Here is a 22,331-nt window from a genome sequence, read left to right on the forward strand (position 1 = left end):
TGATATGAAGAAGTTAGAAGAATGAAAGCTATTATTGCACTTGTCTTATACAACAGATGTTTTAGAATAGTCTATTCTTTGTTTATAAAACTCAGGGACCACCCACCCGTACTTAGTATACTATGTAAATTTTTTTTAAGGATAATAGACTAGTATAGGTCATTAGTTTGCTCTCCAAAAAGCTTAGCATTTTAAAATTTGTTTTTATTTATTTATCTTTTAACAAATAAACTAAGATATGTTACCTCTGTCAATCTGTTATGTATGAAATCAAATATCAAAGCTTTCAAAATGTTTTCGATAATTTATAATTACGGAATGTACAATTATTATTGCTGACAGTAGAGTATTTGAATAATGTTTCGTCTAAACTGTTGCAAAATTTTCTTCATAAAGAAAAAAATAATTTCAGTAAATAAAAAATAATTTAATTAACAAAAAATTCCAAAACTGAAAATGTAAGAAAAACACATATCTTCACTAACTGTCAATGTAATTTATCCCGTGTTATTATGGTACCTAGTAGTTATAGATTGCTTAGAAAAATTTAGAAGATTATTTAAACGAATTCTAAAATTTTATGCCCAAAATATCTACTCCAAATCTAAGAAAACATATGGCATTAATCTCTTTAAATCAGCAACATTTTTAAACAAATGCAATGAGAACGTAACTTACTACGATAATAAATATAATGGAATGTAACTAGTAAGAAAAATACATATCAAGTACTCAAAGACAAATTTTAAAAAATAATAATTTTCCCCTCCAAAATAAGATGATTTTAATTTTATATTATAAACATAAAATTATTTTACTAAGCAATGACATCATTTTTTAAATAATCAATTGTAGAAAGTTGGTAAATTTTCTTTGCATTCAGAAATTTATTTTTGAATATTTTAATGTCATTTATCTGGTATGAAAATAAAACTACTTTGTATCTTCTTGCCTGTATTTATTACATATTTATGTTAGTATACTAACTGCACATCCGCCACCAGGCTGAAACCAATTTTTGTACCATCCTCACCCTCAGGTTGCAGTAATCGTTTCAACTATTTTTTTATTTTATACTGTTGTTCCCTCAGACTCTGTAAATTAAAATTTCACAGCCAGTGGCTGTATTCTACACTTAATTCTGAAGTTTTGTTGGAGTTAGGTGCCTGATTTTTTTCTCTAAAATTGAAATTCGCACTAAACCTTTTCCTTACGAAATATTTATTTCCGTAGATTTCATTTCCTGATATTTGCAACATAATCATTAGTTTAAAACTTGAAATGATTTCCTATTATATGCAAAATATAAAGGGAATATCAAAATTTGGGGAGAAGGAAATATCAATAAATATCATTGAAATATCAAAAATGGCTAGACAATTTTTGAAGTTATAATAATTATTTATTGAAACTTATCTTACAACATCTACTTGGAAAATCCATACGGGCTGCTTGAAACAATCCGAATTGTTTCTTGACGTTTAAACCTAAATGAAGCTAAAATTAAACTCCAGTTCTAAATTAAGTTTAGAGAAATGCATAAAATTATTTCTTTAGGAGAAAAGAAACTTGTTAAAATTCTTTGAAATATTTATAACACTTCTCTAAATTTATCTTCACCTGAAGTTGAAATTTGTCCAACTTCAGATTTGGTGCACTTTTCTTACATCTGTCACTCCTTATTGTCCCTATTTGAGGAAATAAAAAGTAATAATGCAAAACATAAAACGAAAATTATTACTTTAAAATCATTTCATAAATTAGAGCAGTTATGGTAATTCTGACTTGTGCTTTTAGTAAATATATTTTTCAATTTTACTTTATTTTAGCTACGAAGTAGTTTTATTTTAGCCAAATGTAAAGTCTCAGTGAATTACGAAAATGAAATGATTTGCTAATAGATAACAATTTAGCCTAAGATTTGATTAGGAAGACAAAATTTGATTTAATTAAAAACACATCTACCAAGTTGCACTGACGTGTATATGACCTGCATTTATTGCCTCATTTCTGAAATTACTCTTTCCATCAATGATATTTTAGATGACTATGTTTTGCTAAAGCATTGTCTTTAACTTTCTAAAGGATTTTTTTCTTTCCTTGCCGTCGTGGCGCAATTGTCAGGCGATTATGAAAATCAGAAAACATGCTCTTTGCATGCCTTTTAACAGAATGATACGCTAATGAGCTCACAAAACCCCACATGACTACAATTTCCTGGTTAATGAATCTCTAGCTATACAACTTTATTCTTATTATGAAAAATAACATAAAATGTTTGGTTTTAAGCATGCGCTACATATAATAATTTCCTTCTGATTTACGAAGATTTCATCATACTTCTAATTAAAACATTTAATACCAAAATACTATGTTTAAGACAATTTTCTCTATAAAGGCAAGTTATATGTGTTAGCAAATTTTGCATTACGTTAATATTAAATGCATCTGTTCATCTTTTTCTGTTCGGAAGAATTTTGAATTTTCTTGAAAAGGGATAATACTAAACTCAAATAGATCTATAAATCTACTTGAGGTATTTATGATTGACAGCTACTTCACAGTGTTGAACAAAGAGACTTCTTTATGATTATCATTAGGTTCGAATTCCTCAGAAAATGTTTTCAATTATCGGTAGGTTTTCTCTAGTTTAACTGTTTGGTATTGACTGTCTCAAGAACCATTTCAAAGCATCTGTATACTTGTACATGAATACTAATCATTAAACCTAGTTACTGAAACGATAAGTGAAATAGTATAGAGCTACTCTTTTAAAAGTTAAGACCTTTAATCTTGTATACCGCTACAAATACTTTATTTTTAGAACTCTGACAAATTTATTCAGGGAAACACTAATATTTGTCAAAGTTAAAGAGATATTTTAATAAACCACATCTCGAGTTATTGACTTATTATATAAAAAAATACTGAATATTATATAAAAAAAATACTGAAGACAGTATCTTCTTTTTTACGGTTACCTTGTCCCTGTAGCATCAGAACTGATCTGAGATGCACTCTTCTCTCTAATGTAACATAAAGCTTATGTTTGTGTTATTTAGCTATCGAGTTTTATTTTTTAGAGGAATACTTCCCGAACTTCGGCCTAGTTCTCTTAATTGATTCTGATTCTAAATCTTCGCTTCAGGCGAATGAGAGGGGCAACTCTGAACTTGCCCAGGACATTGTTGTGCTCATAAACACAATAATAGCTGTCCCAAAAGCCTGCAACTTCCAGCGCACGTCAATATTTTTGGCAATAAGCAAACCGACCTCGCCAAAGAAGTCCGAAATGGTACTCAACTTTCCAACAGTTTAACCCTTACTTACGCAGATGCCAGCCAATGACACATCTCCCAACAAATAAAGAAAATTTCTATTCCCGATCTAAACTGCAACCGAATTGTTTCATCTATCATAGCTAGGCTGAGAAAAAAACTCTTTAAAGGAATGAAAATATCCCCGAATGGTCAGAGAAGTTATAATTGCTTCCCTCACTGTCCTGGTACGCAACTTTCTCCATTAGAAATCTTTAACTGGCCTGTCATACTGCCCAGAGTTTTCAGGATTGATTTTGTCCTCCCCCTACCGAAGTGCTAGCTCCTATATTCTTCAGGATAGTTGACATCCCTAGGGTTATTTTAAATACTTTTGGCTCTATTTGACCTTTCTGCACTAACCTTTGGACAAGAAAAAAACAACAAGTTTTCTTAACAAATTCAGTATCAGCTAGCTGGCATCGGTATTTTTATTAAATATTGTAAATAAATAATCTCAGCTATTTCCTGATTGTTTTAACAAATTAAAATTTTTTATTATATCATTAATCAACTCAAATTTGTAACTTTAATGGCAGAATAATTTAAAGCTGCTGCTTCAATGGTAAAACAATATTCTACGAATCTAATGAAGGTACTCAAAGGCTTATCTCCATTGACCATGTATGCAAAATCTATACCCCTCTCTAGTTTAAAAAATAGTATCATTTTTATACTTTAGGTTCTCACAGTTTTTGAAACAATCTTCATTCATTAAGATTTCACCATACACTACGAGAGAATTTAACATTAATATGTAAAAAATGTGTAAGAGTATGTAACAAAAAATTGCTTCAAGCCAATTCACTCTACAGTTATTACAATCTTTGGACCAAACGATCAAAGATTTTAAGTAGTATTTTCGAAAAGACTGATTGTTTTGGCTTTCGCAAAAAAGAGAAACCTGTGAAAAATACTTAGGCTTAAAGTGTCAGAGGGTTCATATTTTAAAAGTATGGCATTAGAATAGATTATTTCAAACGTCATAGTAAACTGCTTTAAGAAAGCAGCATTTTCTGATGGTGATATAATAGAGAAATATGAGCTTGAAGTTAAAGAAAGTGAATGGAGAACATTACAAAAAATGAAACTGAATTCATTTTTTAATGATTTTAAATGTGGATAATGGCATTATGTCGTATGAAGTTTTATTTCAGGAAGCTATGTCAGGTGCAGGTACAGGTAAGATACGTCAAAAAAATGAACAAAATTATGTTTGAAACTGAAAGCGAGTTAAAGAAGAACAAAGAACTGTTTGCCCGTATGAAAAGGCAGCAAACGGCTTAAAAACATTTTGCTATTACGTGTACAGGAAAATCATTCTGAAAATGTTTTTTAAATATTAATTCAGTCTGAATATTACTGTATGCAGTTTTTTGAACAGAAGAGGAAAGCTTCAACGTTAGATAATTTTTTTACAATTTAATTAATAGAAATTTTTAGTTGATGAACAAGTGTTTTAATAAAATCAAGTAAAAATTTGAAGAAAACTTTAAATGTCTGTGAAAACGAGGTAATTTTGTTCTATTTTGAATATTTGTATAAAATTTAATAAATTAAATTCTAAACTAATTAAATTGAAAATGAAATCAAAATATATGAGTTCTAAAATAGTAATTTAATTGAAAATAAAATTCAATATGAATTATTGAAATTCAAATTAAAAAGAAAAGTATACAAACCTGATTTTAAACAATTAGTAAAGTTATAAAGTTAGTAAATGTGTTCACTAAATCGCACTGGGAATAAATGTAATTAAAAAAGGAAGAATGTTCCCGTTTAAAAAGTTATTATTTTTAGTCGTATCCTTTGGAAAACTTCTTGAGCGTGGTCTCCTGTGTATTATTAACTAAGAAATTTTCAAAGAATAATCTAATTATTTATTTATTTTTTATCTTCCCTCCTGACCTTTTCTACCTAAACCTTTTATTATTCCAAATAGCAGAGCAATATTAGAAGTTAAAATTAGATATCACTTTAAGAAACATTTTTTGACATAATTGGCAATCCAAACAATATTCTTTGTGTTTAGTAATTTTGAAATAACTTTTAGTCGTTTCTGCTCGCTTTTCCAGCGCTCTGATTCCTTCATATTTTTACATCAGGCAATAAATAAATCGAAAATAATTTTTTTCTAAGTCTTTGGACTTGTATAATCAGTTTGGGAATTAATTCCTTAAGATATTACTGCCAACACATTAGCTTAATTTAAATACTCGTCCCTCTGATGGTTCAAGTAAATAAATGCAAATTTACTTAAGAGCAGTTTTTCGAAATCTGAGTGTTTTCGTTGAGTTCTGTGAATTTTCTTTAAATTCTGAGGGCTCACCAGTGGCGGAGCGATAAAGTTGCTGAACGCTGGTAGTTCGGTCCGAGGTTCAAATCTCGCGAACAGGTTGGCTGCATGGGCGTTTTCGTGGTTTTTCCCATGTGTAAATTGTATACGAGCCAGTTTCCCTTAGAAAGTTCTCCACGAAGGCATTCCTTAGGCAGATAGCCCTCGAGGTTTTGCCATACTCACACACACACACTTTAAATTCTGATGCACATCGGCTAAAATACCACCTTTAGTTTCAAATTTTATATATTAGGTTAATACTGATTTTTTAAGTAAAATTTCTAAACGTGTGTGCAGATACCACACCAGTCTTAAACTTACTAACTAAAATATTTGAAGCAGGATACTCGGTATTGTATTTGTGCTTAATCAATTAAGTGCGAAACAAATGAAACTTACCTGTTTAAGTAAAGGGATGCCTCCCTGAAGGACATGTTTAGGAAAACTGGATTTATGTTCAAGTTATATATATTAGGCACAAAAATCAAGCATGCAGGCCGGTCAGAGTGATTAGAGTCTGAGTCAAATTATCTCCTGTGTCCTGTGTGTTCGATGGGTCTTATGGCTTCTGGGAATTGACTTAACCGAAGCTTTGTTATTCCTCTATTTTCCACTGCTTTCCGTTTAAACTCGGAAAAAAAAATTTCAAAGTGATAATAAATAGCTTTGTTTTCAAAACTGCTAGATGTTACACTTTAAAATTACAAGCTTGTACCTAATATAACATTAATAACAACTAAAGTTATAACATTAAGTTAAGATCTAATAAAATGCGTTTCCTTGCATCATAATTAAATGTTCAATAATATTTCATCCTTTCGATCGACGACATTCCATTCTTTAGATCCTTTCGAATTTCATCCTTAGAATTACATATTGTAATTCTTTACCTCTATTACCAACCCCAAGAGCGGAATTTTAGATAATATGAATTTTAGGTCTGTCTGCTCTAAGGAAACTGTTCAGCCGCCATTGTCCGTATCTTATTCGAGATCCGAATCGGAACACACGGCTTAACAGTCAACCTCCGCTAAACCGCACACTCACCAGGGTTGTCACTCTGGAAGGCTGCTCCCGAAACTTCCGAGAAGGGCTCTCAGAGAAAAGATACTATGAGTAATCTTCAGGTTTTGCTAAGTGATATCAATACATCAGCTCGTGACTACAGTTAGACATGCAGTCAGTCATTTCTGCTCTCAATGATATTATTTAAAATTAAAAGCGACTTAGTTATCCTCATCCTTCACTTGGTAAACCAAAAGAGAAGAAAAGAGGGGAACTTCTTTCTTCCTTTGCAATAAAATGTTTGGTTGAAGAAACGAACAGACGTAATTTAACCTTAGATGAGAGAGATCAAGAGAAAATCACTTTCTTCGTTTACCTATGACTTATTCGAAAGCAAGATCAGCAAATATTTAATATGAAGAGGAGAGGAGAGAAATCTATAAACTTGAAATAGCCACTCAAGTGACTGCTAAGCTTTTCGGTGACATTTTTCAGCCAGAACTAAAACAGGCGTTTATCAATCATCATTTTTATTCCATACACTGTTTTGTTATTACTTTGCAAAATAAAAGAAAAAGGTTCAACTGCTTGTATGAAGATGGAGAAACTATCTCTGAGGTTTTAATGGAAACTCTTTAAGGAATATTTCTAAAACGTTAATTTATCAAAATTTTATTATTATTTATTAATTCGACTGCGTAAGTACTACGAATATTTATCTAGACAGTTTTGAAATATTGTGTAAATGCTTTAGCAATATTTTATAAATATTGTAAAGTAAAACTTCGAAACTTTTCTGTGATCAAAAAGTAATTTTCTTTGACAGAGAAGATTTTTTTTTTTTTTTTTTTTTTTTTTTTTTTTTTTTTTTTTTACGGGAGGGGTCAGATTTTTAAATCAAATATTTATGTCTATTATTTAAAAATTATTAATTTATAGTTCACCATGTTTAATGTCCAGAGTCTATAAACTTTGTTTTCCATTAATTTCTATTCACTTCTCATGATCCAAATTTGATATTAAAAAAGTATGCTCGCATTTTTAAACGCAGATTGGTTTTATTTTTAAGGTAGTGAATCTGTAAATTTACATCAGAGACTATTTATCAAAAAATATGTTTTAGTTTATTAACTTTTGAAAACATTTCAAAAGCTTAATTTATTCTTAAATATGCGTGGGAATCTGGAATGTAAAATTTTGCGTTCTCAATCTGCATCGTTGTTCTTAAGATACGACGCTCCTCTGTATAGTTTGAAAATTCTTAAATAAAAAGAGTTTCTCAAATTACTAAAAATATCTAGAATAGTTTCTAATATATCTATTTGGAGAAAAACAAATTGCGTGCTAAATGTAGGAGTGTATAAATGCATATTTAAATACACGTTCTCTTAGCGTTAACTGTAATTGTTTATTCCTATGTTACAAGAATTAAAAAATATTCCTTTATTTTTAACACATTTTTTCGCATTATCTTAGCATTCTTTCTTTTCTATATTATTTGAAAACTTTTACATTGAATTAATATTTTAATAACCACCCCTGATCATTAAAATAAAAAATATAAATAAAAAATCATAATCCATTTCATGAGGAGTGTCGAGTATTAAAACAATGGTTTTATTTTGTCCCACTAAAAAGTTCCAAATATATCCATAATTAGGCATGACAACAAACAAAGCTTTGATAAATATCAGAATTCCCCAACATTAGCAGCTGTACCTTCGGAACGGGGTTGGGGGGAGTGGAACATGGAGAAGAAAGAGGAGCCGCCAAGTCGAGAAAAGAGAGAAAAGACATACCTTCGTTAGATCCCAGTCTCATCCCGGTCGGCATACCATGGAACGTATTCTGCAAGCACTGGCCTTCCCCTTGCAAATAAGCCCCGCCTATACATCCACGCTGCTACATGACTGAGTTGTTTGTAATTTTAGTGACTCACAAAAGGCAATGGGCCAGGAACACGAAACACTTCCATTGGCCCTTTATCTGGCACTGACGTTTATCTTCAATAACCGCCTACATGGCAGACCTTGCATTTTTAAACACGGTTTGTTGACTTCAAGGCGCTGTCAGAGGTTTGTATACGTTATGAAATTTGTTCCATCTTTAGCTGCTAGTCATATTTCTCTTGAGCTACCTAATCAGAAGTGCATACTTAATCGCATACCCTTCTGACACGCAAAAAAGATAATAAGGCCAAGGTTAAATGTGAGATGCCAGTACATACTGTAAAGTCATTTCCATGAAGAGATAAAAATGAGTACGAAGTATGTACTTAAACCATAGAATAAAAGAAATTTTAGGAAAAACCAGTTAAAGTAATGAAAAGTATATTTAGTTTCTCTTTATTTAACTTTTAGTTCAACTGTTCATTAAACTCATTTTTTAGAGCCCAACATATCGTATGGTCCTTAATTTGCGATAAGAGCGCTCTCCTTCCTCGTTTTGAACTTAAATAAAGTAAAATAAGCATATCATCCAGGAAAGCAATATATTCCGAGTGTTTAAAATATTCTATTTATGATTTCCGTCACTAGAACTAACCTTACGCCTCTTTAAAATGAAGACCATATTAAGTAACTTACAACAAATTCAAACAGAAATATAAAACTGTTAATATTCAATAATTTCCCTTATTTTTCATTAAGATAATCATTTCCATTCTTTCCAATGCCCAAATAGTTACTGAAGAGCTGTATAACAGACACAGTAAATAATAAAGTGATTTCGACAAAATTTGGAAAAAGTTTTAGCATGCTCAAAGTAACTTCGCTAACTACCATAGGAACCCATATGTAATCGTTAACAGAAGCAGTTCCCACGCCCATGTATGTGGATATTAATCCTTGATAAGACAAGGAAATAATGCTCATAACTATCGTTTGCACTGGAAGCACGTGAAATCATTCATTACGAAAATGAGTTTATTGGGAAAGAAGAGGGTATGATAATTTCGGATCTCATTAATCAAGGGATTTTATACCAGAATTGGATTGGAATGGACATAGTCATGATGTCACCAATCATCCTCAAGATCTTTGAGTAGTGGACATGTCAAAATACCCTCACATGATATTTCAGGAAATTTGATCATGTGAATGAATGCCAAGACTCTGGATAAGCAATATCATGAGAAGTGGTTAATTAAAATAAAAGATTCTTTTCAATAATAGATTCTGACATACCGTTAAGAATTTTTTGCTGTCCTGGTTATAGGCAGATTATGTCAAAATTGTTTTTGTAGCTTTTCAGTAAAGAAATGTAGGTAAGAATCCAATCCGTTGTCATTTGACAATGAAATATTTTAGTAGTTTCTCTTTGAGCTAGAGTTTCCAACCGCCTATTTTGTTGTTGTTTTTGTTTTGGAAAGAACAGAATTTTATTCTTTTTTGAGTTCAGAAAAATGCCAAATATCCTTGATTTCAAAATTAAAAACTGCTCTAAACAATTTCTAGAGAAATGTCACCGATTATTGAAATACGTTTATTGTTCTCGCTACATTTAATGTCGATATTCAGAGTAACCCTTGAAGAACTACCGAAGAAAACATTTTGGTTAATGTTTAAATCTCGATATAATGTAGAATTTTTTGTATTTCAAGTTCATCAACATGGAAAAAAATTAGATAATCCAGAATCTCAAAAATTATTAAAAATTAAATTATTTCTTTCTTCAGTAGTTATTTACTTAAATACCTTCTTGGAAATTCTACATTAACAAATTATCAATTCTAAGTCTCTTAAGTCTTATTATTATAAGTCTTATTATATTTTTATCATATGATAATTTTTTGTGCTAAACGGAAAGCTGGATTTAAATATACTAGATGGTCTGTTTGATGAAGTAATATTAATTAAAATAAACTTACAAAACCGAAAACATAAATGTGTTGGTTGTAAATGCATGCATATTTTTAAAATGATTTTGCATATATTTCCAAATCGTGCAACATCAGCGTACTCTGAAAAAATTTTAGAGTTATTTCAACTAAAGGGAGAAACGAACGAAATAGGCATTCGGTTGAATTTATAAAAATGGAATCATTTATATATTTTAATAATTTGAAGGAAAGTTGTTCAGAATTTGCAGGAAAAATATGATGTGATGCACATTTTCTCGAATCTGGCAAAAATCGGAACAAACGAAATTTTGAAAATTAATAGTTTAGTTTTAAACATTTCAAACTTTTTAAAAGTTTTTCTACATTTTTAATTAAATTTTTTAAAAGAATTCCAATGATTATTCTAGTAATGCATCTATTGTGTTTTGCGTTTCATTTTTAAACACTTGACATGTAATGCTTTTTAAAACACGAGACACGTAATTACAGCAAAATTCAGATAACCCAGCAATATCGGAGTTTTAGGGATGTCCGATTATCTCCTATGCCGGATTATTGGATTAAAATTCTATAATGCCACAAAACAACTTGAAGTTATTATTTAATGCATTAAGAAAAATTGCATATAATGATACTGTATAAATAAATCATGCGCAAAAATTTTAGTAAATAAATTTATTTAATTTTTTTCGTAATAAATAAAATTTATTCGTAATTTAATTATATTTAGTAAGTTTTTACTTTGAAGGTCTTTAATTTTGCCAGTGCATGAAGGCTTTCTACATAAAATTCGAATGTCCACTTGCTTCGTAGATTCCGGTATTTTTTTCCTTAAAAAGTTCTTGAGCAGAATATGAATAATCATTATTTCTCGAATATTATGTTTCTTAGTTTTCAGGCAAATTTCCAAAATTTATTTGATGTTTCACAAGTTGCATGCCAAATGATCTTGGCTGAGTCATTTTTTTCGTCGTTATTCCCCATTCATTTCACTACTCTAGAAATCAACATACCTTTAATTATAATATCCTCACTTAACTTTTCAATAAATGGTTTATTTTATTATTTTCAATCTATTTTCGGTTATTTCGTTTATGAAAGCCTAAGTAATTGAAGTAAAATTTTTAATTGTTTTCAGTTACTCAGAGTGTCGGTCATTGGATCATCAACGTATTTTTATCTTCTTTGATAAAAATTTACTTCATGTCATTTTGGTAATAATTTTCATCAAAAATTTGCTAACATTGTTTTGTTGCTATTTACATGTTTCTGTAATTTGTAAATAAAAATGACGTAACATTTCTAGGTAATAACAGTATATCTTTTATGTTGAAATTAACTTGGAAGTTCACGCCTAAACTAAATCCTACATTTAAGGCTTTGAATAACTTCTTGGTCCATAGATTGTATAAATATTACCCAGTTCTTGGTGAATTGTTAAAATTATAAGTTATTTTCTCCCTCATTTCTGCAAGTCTTCGTGGTAACAGTAGCCCATTCGGCGCATATTCGACACGTCCAGGTTCAATTCCTGGCGAGAGCATTGCTCATTTTTCACTTCTCCAGCATCAAAAAACCCTAAAGACTCTACAAAGCTACATGCTTCCGTTTCACTCTATTTCCAGTACTTTTGTAAAGTCTTGAAAGCATTCTAAATTAATAAAAATAAAGGAAACAAATAATACATAAACCTGAACTTTTGAACAAAAGAGTAACTGAAAATGTCCAAAAGATTCAAAACAGTATCATAATTTTTCCGAATGTTGTCAAGCGGAATATTAGAGGCTCCATCTTACAGCAAAAACTTGGCTTAAAAAGGGCCGGGTGTGTTTGTCATGTATACTGAGCCTTTGGATGCCAGATTTTTCGACTTCACTAAATTTTTATTTTTATTTTTAAAGAGTTTTATTTTGCATATTTCATTCTTTATTTGCATAAATTATAATAGAAATTTATGATAAGGTTTGTACTCTGATATGGATAAAGCCAAGAAGTAAATGAAGAATAGTAAATTATAATTTTCTTGACCTACATTAGTGATTTTCGTCAGCGCAAAATTTCCACAGAGAAGACAAACCTCAAAATTTCCTCAAAATAATGCTGTATATTTTCTTGCTCGCGGGAGTTTATTAAGCTGTAATTTTCACCTACATTAGTAATTCATGTTTTCTTAATTTATCCCAAAGAGAACTAATATCAATACAAGTTGAGTCAATTTTAGTGACAGCGATAAGTATATTCTTTCGTTATAACTATGAAACAAAACAGTTATAATAATCTAAAGTTGCTTTTCACTGAAGCATCAGATGGCAGACGTGGACATATCAGACTAGACAAATAAACTAAGAATTTTGATAAAGATTTGCATATAAGCATCATTTCATTATTAATTTAAATACACACTTGTTTGAAAATATACAATTTTTGTTACATTTCTTAATTTAGTAATTGAGAAACTTAATTAATAGCTATATTTCTTAATTTAATGATGACAGCACTTAATTAAGAGCTGTTTTTAAGTCGTTATTATTTCTTAAGATCAGTCTACCTGACATTTTTTATTCTATTTTTCATATTTTTTCCTGCTTGGATATGTAAATTAATATATTAGATATTGTAAATAATTTATTTCATATCTTTTCCTCTTCTCAGTTAGCATTTTGACGGATTTTAAATTAAATTTTATCTGTTACTTATTATTAGCTCCTGACTTTTCATGTGTATTTTTTATTGGGTCCGAAAAGACCTTTACTCGCAAAATTCAAATGCTGAAAATAAATCTAGTCAGAGGTAACTGCCTAAAAATTAAATATTAATCAAAAGTCTAGGAGCTTTATTAACAACATTTTGTTTAAGAGGCTGTATTATGCTCAAACTCCAAATTAAACTTTTTAAGACGTTGTACTCAATACTACTAAACGGATGAGCCTTCACATTAAGCCTCCGTAACACTAGTTGATCTTTACGCAGTACGGTATCGAGGAGAAAACGCAGGCTAGTTCCACAACTTTTGGTCAGATCTGACGTCAATGGACCCACGAAGGAAACGGGTAGAACCACAGGAAACTAAAAACAAGCAATAAAATGCCAGTATGTAACTAATCACTGTATACGACGTCTCGCCATATTTGACGCACGGTCTACTAGTCGAAACATTGGGCGGGATGTTTTCATTACTCAAATACCGCAGCGGATAATCTTTTCAATGATTGGCTGATGCAAGTTTGGTAATCAGCCGTTCTTTTAACAGCAAGCCGTTGTCGTGAACAATTGCGTATCATCAGAGTTGTGTGGAGTATCATATGGGATCTGTAATTTTTCTACTTCACATTGATGATTGTCGTGCGACGATGACGTAGCCACTGGGTTGACGCATTTACCACTTTGTAGCGACACACTATCCGTCAGCGTGGAATAACGGTTTGCAGTGCCATTAGTGATAATAGCAGTTAATCTCTAGTGCGAATTACAGGCACAATAACAGGACTTCGTTATGTTGATGACATGCTGCAACACTATCTTTCTTACTTTCAAGACATCCCAAACGCCCTTTTTAATAGGTGCAGGAAGAGGCTAGGTCAGCACTTATGCCGTATCATAAGTGGCTGAGGTACCTACCTAGCTATCTGATAAGCTTGCGTTCTAGTTTGAAATTCAGAGGAAGAACACCCCAGGGGATAGCTGGTGTGAGGCTCTCCCACCCCTCGTTCTCTACCATAAACCTCTCGAGAGAATTTCGGCTCGCCTTGTATTTTGAGTGTTCCTTTGCCGTATAGAGACTATACTTTTACAGCCTTCTCCAGGATTCGAACCTGAGCCCTTCGGTACGTCACTCAACGTCGCTAACCAATATCCCGTCTGAACATTAGCATTTTCAACAGAATAACGATGGCTGCCCACTTTTCGCTTCACTCGTATGCACTGCAAGGTGCGCAAATTAGACAGCCCGATATCTCGCCTATCAAGCACTTCTAAGACATGACTCGGAGTCAGTTTCATACCATTCTCCAGCACAAAGAATAGAATCACATCAACAACTCGGGAAGTACGATGTTATATTGAATGATTGGGACTCAATAGTTCAATATAACGGCGAGTTCAAGAATGTATTATCAGAAATAAGCCGAAACATCTTAGTGATGCCCTGTATATCTAAATATCCTATTGTTATATATATTTGAAAATTAAATCGATTGTAAAACCCTTGATTCTCTATCTGTGTATACAGTTTGATACAAACTCTTTTAAATCATTATTTCACTGTACTGCATTTCCTGTACCAGTCAGTGTATGGCAGAAAAGGAAATTTACATTGATGAAAAAGAAAATTTATGAATAAATTGCTTCGCAAATACAAAAGTAACTTGAATTTAAAAATCAGTTAGCCTTCTACCGTTATGAAATTATCAGCTTGGAAAGAGTAAAACGTTATTTACTAATGGATGAGAGCTTTCAGGAATAGAATAAAGGGTCCATTTAATACGGCTAAAATTGCATATTACGTAATGGAGTAAAGTAAAACATTCATTCATGTTTATGATATTTTGAACGCTTACTTTTAAAGATATTTATTTTTCGTTTCCTTACTTTAATTTTTAATTTTGCTTAAAATCTTAATTTTTCAATATGCCTGTGTCATTTCTCTATAAAAGATTTTAGAAATATCATCAATAATTTCTAGATGTGTTAACGATGAACTGATGTATTGATGAAGAAACACTAAAAAATTTCTCTATTGATACAGTAAAACACGTTCGTAGATATCAAAATATGTTTTGAAGGTAAGAAGTATACAAACAACATAATGCAAAGCATTCAAAATATGAGTAATGCTCATGCGATAAGCATTAAACTTTTATTTTGTAGAAGGAGGAATAAAGCAGAAACAATATATCAGTGATTTAAATGTATTATTTTTTGTCGAATACTAGATTATACAACCACACTACAGTATACATTTTTATTTATTTAGTTTTGCTAAAAATAATGCAAAAGTATTGTCTTGTCAGGATATTAAACCAATAACATATTTAAGACCCATTATAAAAGGAAATTAAAGCAAAAGAGAATATACAACAGAATGCAGTCCATATAAATTCTTATTCAAACGTGGTACTAAAACACTGACATTAAAGAACTGCAAATCCTTAACTAGATTTTCATTATTGAATTATTGTATTTAATAAGCTAAATCAAATAATTTTGAAAGAAACTCTTATATCCTATTAACTTGTCCTCGTCTGTACTTGTAAAAGTTGATGATATTATCTTATACCTGTTGATTAATTTACTGCATGTGCTATCAGTGATATTTACAGTATAAAAAGTATCTACTAGAGCAAAATTTCAAGAGTTGTATTTACAAAGCAAACTCAGGTCGCATTGCTAATAACAATATGTTTAGAGCTTTCACTCGAGAGGTAACATTAATTTCAGACTTTTAATATTTAAATTAAGTAAGGTATTGAACCCAGAAAATTACGAGGAAACTCAAAGCAAACACTTATTCCTGTATTAACATATTCGACATTAATATCTGCGATTTTTGCACTAAACTTCCTGTAAGTGAACAGTTAGAAAAAATAGGCATGTTGAAAGATAGCTAACATCACCTAAAAGCTCGAAAAATATTATAAATGAGGATAATTCTAGTTTATACATACACACATATATATTCTTCGTTCTCCGCATATAATTTTCTTATAATTTAGGTCAGTAAAATTGAGCCTGTCTTTATTAAATTCATACCTTAAGTTAAGATAATTGTGATTCCTACTGCAGGCTTAAATCTTATTTTATTAAAAGAAAGCTAAATTTAAATTACTGTATGATAACCAAGTGCAGTAATAAAAGGAATAAGTAAAGTAAGTGACGTGTTAAAAACTTTAGATTTTTAAATTGGAAAAAAAAAGACAGCCATAAAAATTGCATTTATTAACTTAAAAATCATTATAAATATAAGTATTTAGTGCAATTTAGCAAGTTACGTAATTCTTCTCACTTCTTTAAAAATACTTCATTTTTTAATTGAATTTTTTTTTAATTTGAAGTGAGTCAAATTCACAAAACAAATAGAATAAGTTTAAAAAATAAATACTGAACAATTATTTCAAGATACGGATCAGTTACAATATCATAAAATATATTAAAATCGAGTATCATTTCGAAATACTGTTGCAGTATTTTGAAAAATTTTATTCCTTTTAAAGAATTTAATTTCAGTACCAAGATTTGAAGAAACGAAAGTAATCAGTTATAATAAAAATCAGTACTTACTTCTGCATTAAAAACTTCTGCGATATTCACTATAACATTTACACGAAATTTACTTGGATATATTACGAGATGATAAACAAACGAAACTTGATGTAACTTACGTCAGTTCAAATAGCGAAAGTTCGCAATCCTGAAGCCGTTAAAGACTGAAGACAGTCCGGTTTAAAGTACATCAGTAGTTCGCCGAAATCCAATGCAGTATTTAAAGTTCTGTCACTCGCTAAAGAAGCATAAAGTTGTTATTGCATATTTTCACTAATAATATCCGGTGCCCAAGCATTAAAGTTCACAATCTGTTATTCTGATAGCAAGGAAGCATTAACAGCTAGAGGAGGAGAGCTGAGTTATCTCTATACTGTTTAAACTTCCTTCTCTCCAATGCAGGTCTCTTGAGGGGTGCCTTTGGGGTGTGAGTCTTTTTTCCCTCCCCATTCATACATTTTTCACTTTTTTTACCACATTTTTCAACCGGGCTGTGTATTTATGGAGACTGTTGTAATTACGAAATTCTTTCTCCCTTTTCTAGCTAAAATTATATCAAATTGAGGTGGGTGGTAAATTGATCGGAGTCTAATGGGTTTCTCTAGTAAAAAATAAAACTGCTTTTTAATTCAAATTAGTTATCCCATATCAGTAATAAACAAATAAATGGCATCGCATCATGAAATCGGATGTGTGACGAATTTGAAATACTTTACTTAGATTCTTGAGGTCTGGGACAAGCAATTAAACTCAAGCGAATAATTTTCCTTGCATTTATATATAGATATGTATATAAAATAACAAAATATTTACATAAAGACTATTTTAAATTTAAAAAAATGTTTTAGCATTTAAGGTTTTATGCTTAGCACCAGAACAGCGCCACACTTATTTAAAACTCCCATCCGAAGAATATGATTTTTTGTTTTTGGGTGGATCAGAAATGTCAGCTATTTTGTTACTTAAGATCCTGTTTCGTCAAATGTTTGTAATTTAAATCAATAAAACAACTTTGTTTTGTTAAAAAAACCTAAGTCTAACATTAAACTTTATTTAAAATAAAATTTTAAATAAATAATTAAACTTTATTAAAAGTTATTTAAAACAAATATACTTTATTTAAATAAGCTAGTTCGAAAAAGACTTAGAAATTTTATGCATAAATATAAAAACGTGTAGTTTTCCTCAGCCTTTTCATGAATTTTCAAGCATGCATCGAGAGAGCCCAATGATCTCACATTTTCATAAAAATTCTCAGTGTAAAGGAGAATCAAATCATGCTTCTAGAAAACTGCAATTGCAAAATTCTTCCACGTTTCTTTCATATATGACTTAAGTACACATACCCTTCATTTTCGAATTGTCTTCACTTTCTCTTAACTCTCTTAACAAATTTTAACACTCTTAACACTCACTTAACACTCTCACTCTTTCTCTTAACACTCTCTTAATTTTTTTATATCTGAAGGAGAAGAAAATATATTCAGAAAGAATTTTAATGTATTTTTATTCTTCAGCCAACACATATGTTCTGGATAAGATTATCCTTAAAAACTACAAATCCAACTTTCTTTAAAACACAATACAAATTGTGACTTAATAACAATTTAACCATTATTTTAGTGTTTAGAAATGGGGAAAGTAATTAAACACAATTTATTCTCTGCAATGAAAAAGACTATCTCAAACTGAATTGTAAATAGACATTTCCAGTTTATAATTAAAATGACTGATTGTGAAAGCGTCATATAATTTGATTCATATCTTTTATTCCCATATACTATCGTAAACATGATCCTGACTATATACTCATTATTTTATAATCAGAAGTGCTTTGTAATTTAATAACTCAGGTCAGAATACCTATACCAGTTCTATCAAAAACCTTGCTTACGATATTTTCAATACAGAAATTATGGTGTTTTATTGAAGTCAGTGAACAGGAAAACATTTCTTGTATTTCATTCTTTAGATTGTAGGTTTTTATACTAATTAACCAGTCATCCTATTATTTTTTCTGTAGTTTCGCTTCTACTTCTGTCCACTCCCACCAGAATGGAAATTACTGGTTAATGTATTAAGTCTCGAATTGTAGAATTCGATAGAGAGTTGAAAGCTGTCACTGATAGTTACTGTATTACTTTATCCAAAAACTGCATAATTTAAGTCAGTTTTAGCTTTGTTATTCGATTTTCCTGAGAGTTAGATTAAGGGTCTGAACTAAAGCTTGTAGCCCCGCTTCACGTTGTATTTAGTACTTTAATTTTATTTGAGCATTTGTTCTGTGTTTCTGGAAGCTAAGGAGATTTAATTTACGTTATTAAATAGGTTATGAAGCCATACGACTATTGAGTAAAATAAAAATGTTTATTTTAAACCATTTCTTGAGCCGCTTCTTAAGTCTTTGAGTTCTTTCCAAAGATTTAGTTTCATTACTAAATAATGTTATACATCATTCTCCTTGAGATGAAAACCGAAATATTTGTATGATTGTTTTTATATTTTCAAAATTTTATATTTTAAAACCTTTTTAGTGATTTTCAAGTTGTTAATAGTTGTTATAGTAAAATTGTAGTTTCAAGTTGTTAATATAATGTTTTCAGTTTGCAAGTTAATTTTTTTATTATTATTTTCTGAGAAATGCAGGGCAGTTTCAGAGGTTGCCATCGTAGAAGATGATCGCTGAGAAATGTGCTTAAAGTCCCTATCCCCTTCTATTAAACGTAGGTTCGTATTATTGTAAGTAATACATAAATAAAGACTATATTGGCAATTATTCCATGGCACAAAATTTCAAATACAACTTAAAAATTAGCTAGTGTGAGTTAAATCTACCTATTACAAGTATTATTTTACGGATATTTTCTTACGCGTAGTGACAACATGCTCGAATCATTATTAAATTTAGGTTCTTAATCTTTAATATGGCCTATTATGCCAAGTGTCAAACTTTATTCGCAAATGAATGAAACTTTAAAGAGTTTTCTTTGCTTAAAAAATCTTTTTAATGTTTTCTGACCGACTTAACTATTTTTTAAATATGCAACTTCGAAAAATTTCAGTATTTTTGAAAACTGTAAAGTTTTATGTTAGAAATAAAGAATCAATAACCTGAATTTAAAGTTCCAAATAATTTAAGTCTGTGATCACTTCAGAAATAAAAATGTCAGTGTTAGCGTAAATTAAAAGTTTGGCAAGTAATTTCTTTGTCAGCAAGCTGAAAATTAGAGCCATATTTTAAATGGAAATAACTCCAAAATATCATAACCTAATTTTTTATAAAATTTAGTATTTAAGCATAATCTGAGGTGTAGAATCGAACCAGAAAACGTTCGGCATGTCATTTCAGAAAAAGTCCGATTTTACATCACGATACATATGTTAGAACAGCGCTATATATAAATGTAACATACGTATATACCGAGCCACGCTTGCAAAACGTGAAAAACACAAGTTAAATTTCGTCGATCTAGAATGGAGGATGTAGAATTATCAACTCGCTTTTCCCCCCTCTTTGACGACTCACTGTATGGCAAGAAAAATTGCTTATAAATTTTTGTTCAGAAGTTGTTAACGTATCTGGCAATAATCCACATTTTATTTCCTTTCATCATTTGCAAATAAGTTCGTACTTTTTTAATAACTAAAGAATTTTTCCTGTAATGATTTCTCAAAATAGCGAATGTAACTGAGCTAAAACCGGGCAATAAATTTCGTTTTACAATAGAATTTCTGCTACAAAATTGTCTAAAGTGCTGCTAAAAGCCTCAGAAGACTGAATTTTATCAAAAATAAGAGTTTCTTGATTTATCAGATGTCTAAGAAAGAATGAAAATGCATCGAAATGAACCAAATTTCTGTAATATTTGTTGCCCAGGAATAATGAAATTATTGGAAAAAAGTCTATATCAGTTGGACCTCGTCAAATGGTTTTGAAGGATCGTTTGGGCTTGCGCAGTCCCGCTGCTCGAGTTGTTTCAAAAGGGAGGAATTTTTCAAAAAACTAACATATTCAAATAGCTCACAAGATGCTTTGCCAGTCTTTCTAAAACGTATTATGATGACTGATAGAATGTGGAACTAAGCTTACAGAAACAACTCAGTAATCAAGTGAATGGTGCTGGAAAGGTGACGAAAGAACAAAACGACTACTTTAAAGTTAGTGAATTTGTCGCACAAATGGTATAGCGGTTAGGGAAGCAGGCTGCGATACCAAAGGGCCTGGTTTCGAATCCCGGAGATGGCCATGGATGTAAATTGTATGTTTCTTCACAGAAAGGTAACGGTGGCTGCCTATTAAATGCCTCCATTATAAAATGACCACCTCTTCGGGCCTTTGTAAGGCTAAAAATGGCTAAAAAAGCACCGTTAAAAAAAAGTTGGTGAATGTTGGTTGCTGTCTTCGACTGTCGTGGATGAATCATAAATTGCTCTCAAATGGAAAATTGTTAAGAAAGACTTTTATTTGGATATTTTGGGGCTTTGAAGCAACTCTTACAGAACTTGGCAAGATGACACATATGGTGTTTTGCACCAAGATAATGCATCTGCTCTTTATTTTCTTTTGCTCGCGTAATTTTACGGCTTTGCGAGATATGTTATTAGCATATATGACTTTTTCTTACTTCTATGATTAAAACTGCAACTTTCTAGTCATTATTTTGAGTCTAATTATACGATAAAAAAGGTCGCTACAAGTCATGAAAGGGTTTCACAAAAATGACTTTAATCCGTGTCTGGAGGACTAAAGCCTTTGATATCAGTAGATCTTTCAAAACACATATTTCACAGAAAGCATTAGAGAGTTTGCAAAGATTAATTATTGCTGGTTAATGAAGCGGTTGATTGTTTCAATTTATTTTATATTGAATTTACACAAAAGACTTAATGTAATGGTCTTAAGTATATAGATATTATAGCCTTAAAAATTTTATAATCATAGATCCAGAATCCTAATTCTTGTAAACGATGTTTCTAATAACCGTGTCTCCAGTTTTATTACTGCCGTGCTCGAAATCTCTGCTTTGAAACTTTTAATGCTGAAGAACAGTAATATTAAAATTCCGGACATTATTTATGTCAAATAATTACAAAATATGTTTATGTTTTGATAAAAATTAGATTTTCAGAATGGTTCTCCTCTATTTTACTATTTATTCCTTTCAAATATATATATATTATGTTAAAGAGTAATTGCTAGATAATTTTAAAGAAGAAATATGTTTAATGAAAAAATTATCTTTTTCATGAATATATTCCCCATTTAGACAAACTATTAAAACTAGCTCAGTGTTACAAAGTTTGACTGAATTTTTAAGACTGCTGTAATTTACATTTCAAATTAGACGTGACAACCTTGCATTGGGTTTTGTGAAGGTCGTATATACATTGACATATTTTGAGCGTTAAACTTGGAGACAGCGACAATGAAACACTTGAAATATTACGGAATGCATTGTAATGAGGAAACTTATATTTGTGTTCCATTATTTCAAAACTAGAGGCCCTTAGATGGCGGAACACGCAAATGATCGACGCAGTATGTTCTGGTAGGCTAACTCTGCGATTGCAG

At 30.6% G+C, this 22,331-nt stretch overlaps 1 protein-coding gene across 3 annotated transcripts in view; it reads right to left on the bottom strand.

Annotated features, from left to right (window-relative positions):
- LOC118184709 (protein lin-28 homolog) overlaps positions 1-22,331 on the bottom strand; it is a 421,219-nt gene that overhangs the window by 278,608 nt on the left and 120,280 nt on the right. Inside the window, exon 1 of one of the 3 annotated variants that reach the window (XM_085813956.1) lies at positions 8,460-8,551. The exons of the other annotated variants lie outside the window; for them this stretch is intronic. Within the exon in view, the coding sequence (XP_085670082.1) occupies positions 8,460-8,493 (34 nt within the window). The 5' untranslated portion in view covers positions 8,494-8,551. Of the gene's footprint in view, positions 1-8,459; positions 8,552-22,331 lie in introns of those variants that run through there. 3 annotated transcript variants of the gene reach the window in all.

Source organism: Stegodyphus dumicola, chromosome 3 (assembly GCF_044657685.1).
Source record: "Stegodyphus dumicola isolate Sdum_Otavi_A_Nest chromosome 3, ASM4465768v1".
Lineage (NCBI taxonomy): Eukaryota > Metazoa > Arthropoda > Arachnida > Araneae > Eresidae > Stegodyphus > Stegodyphus dumicola.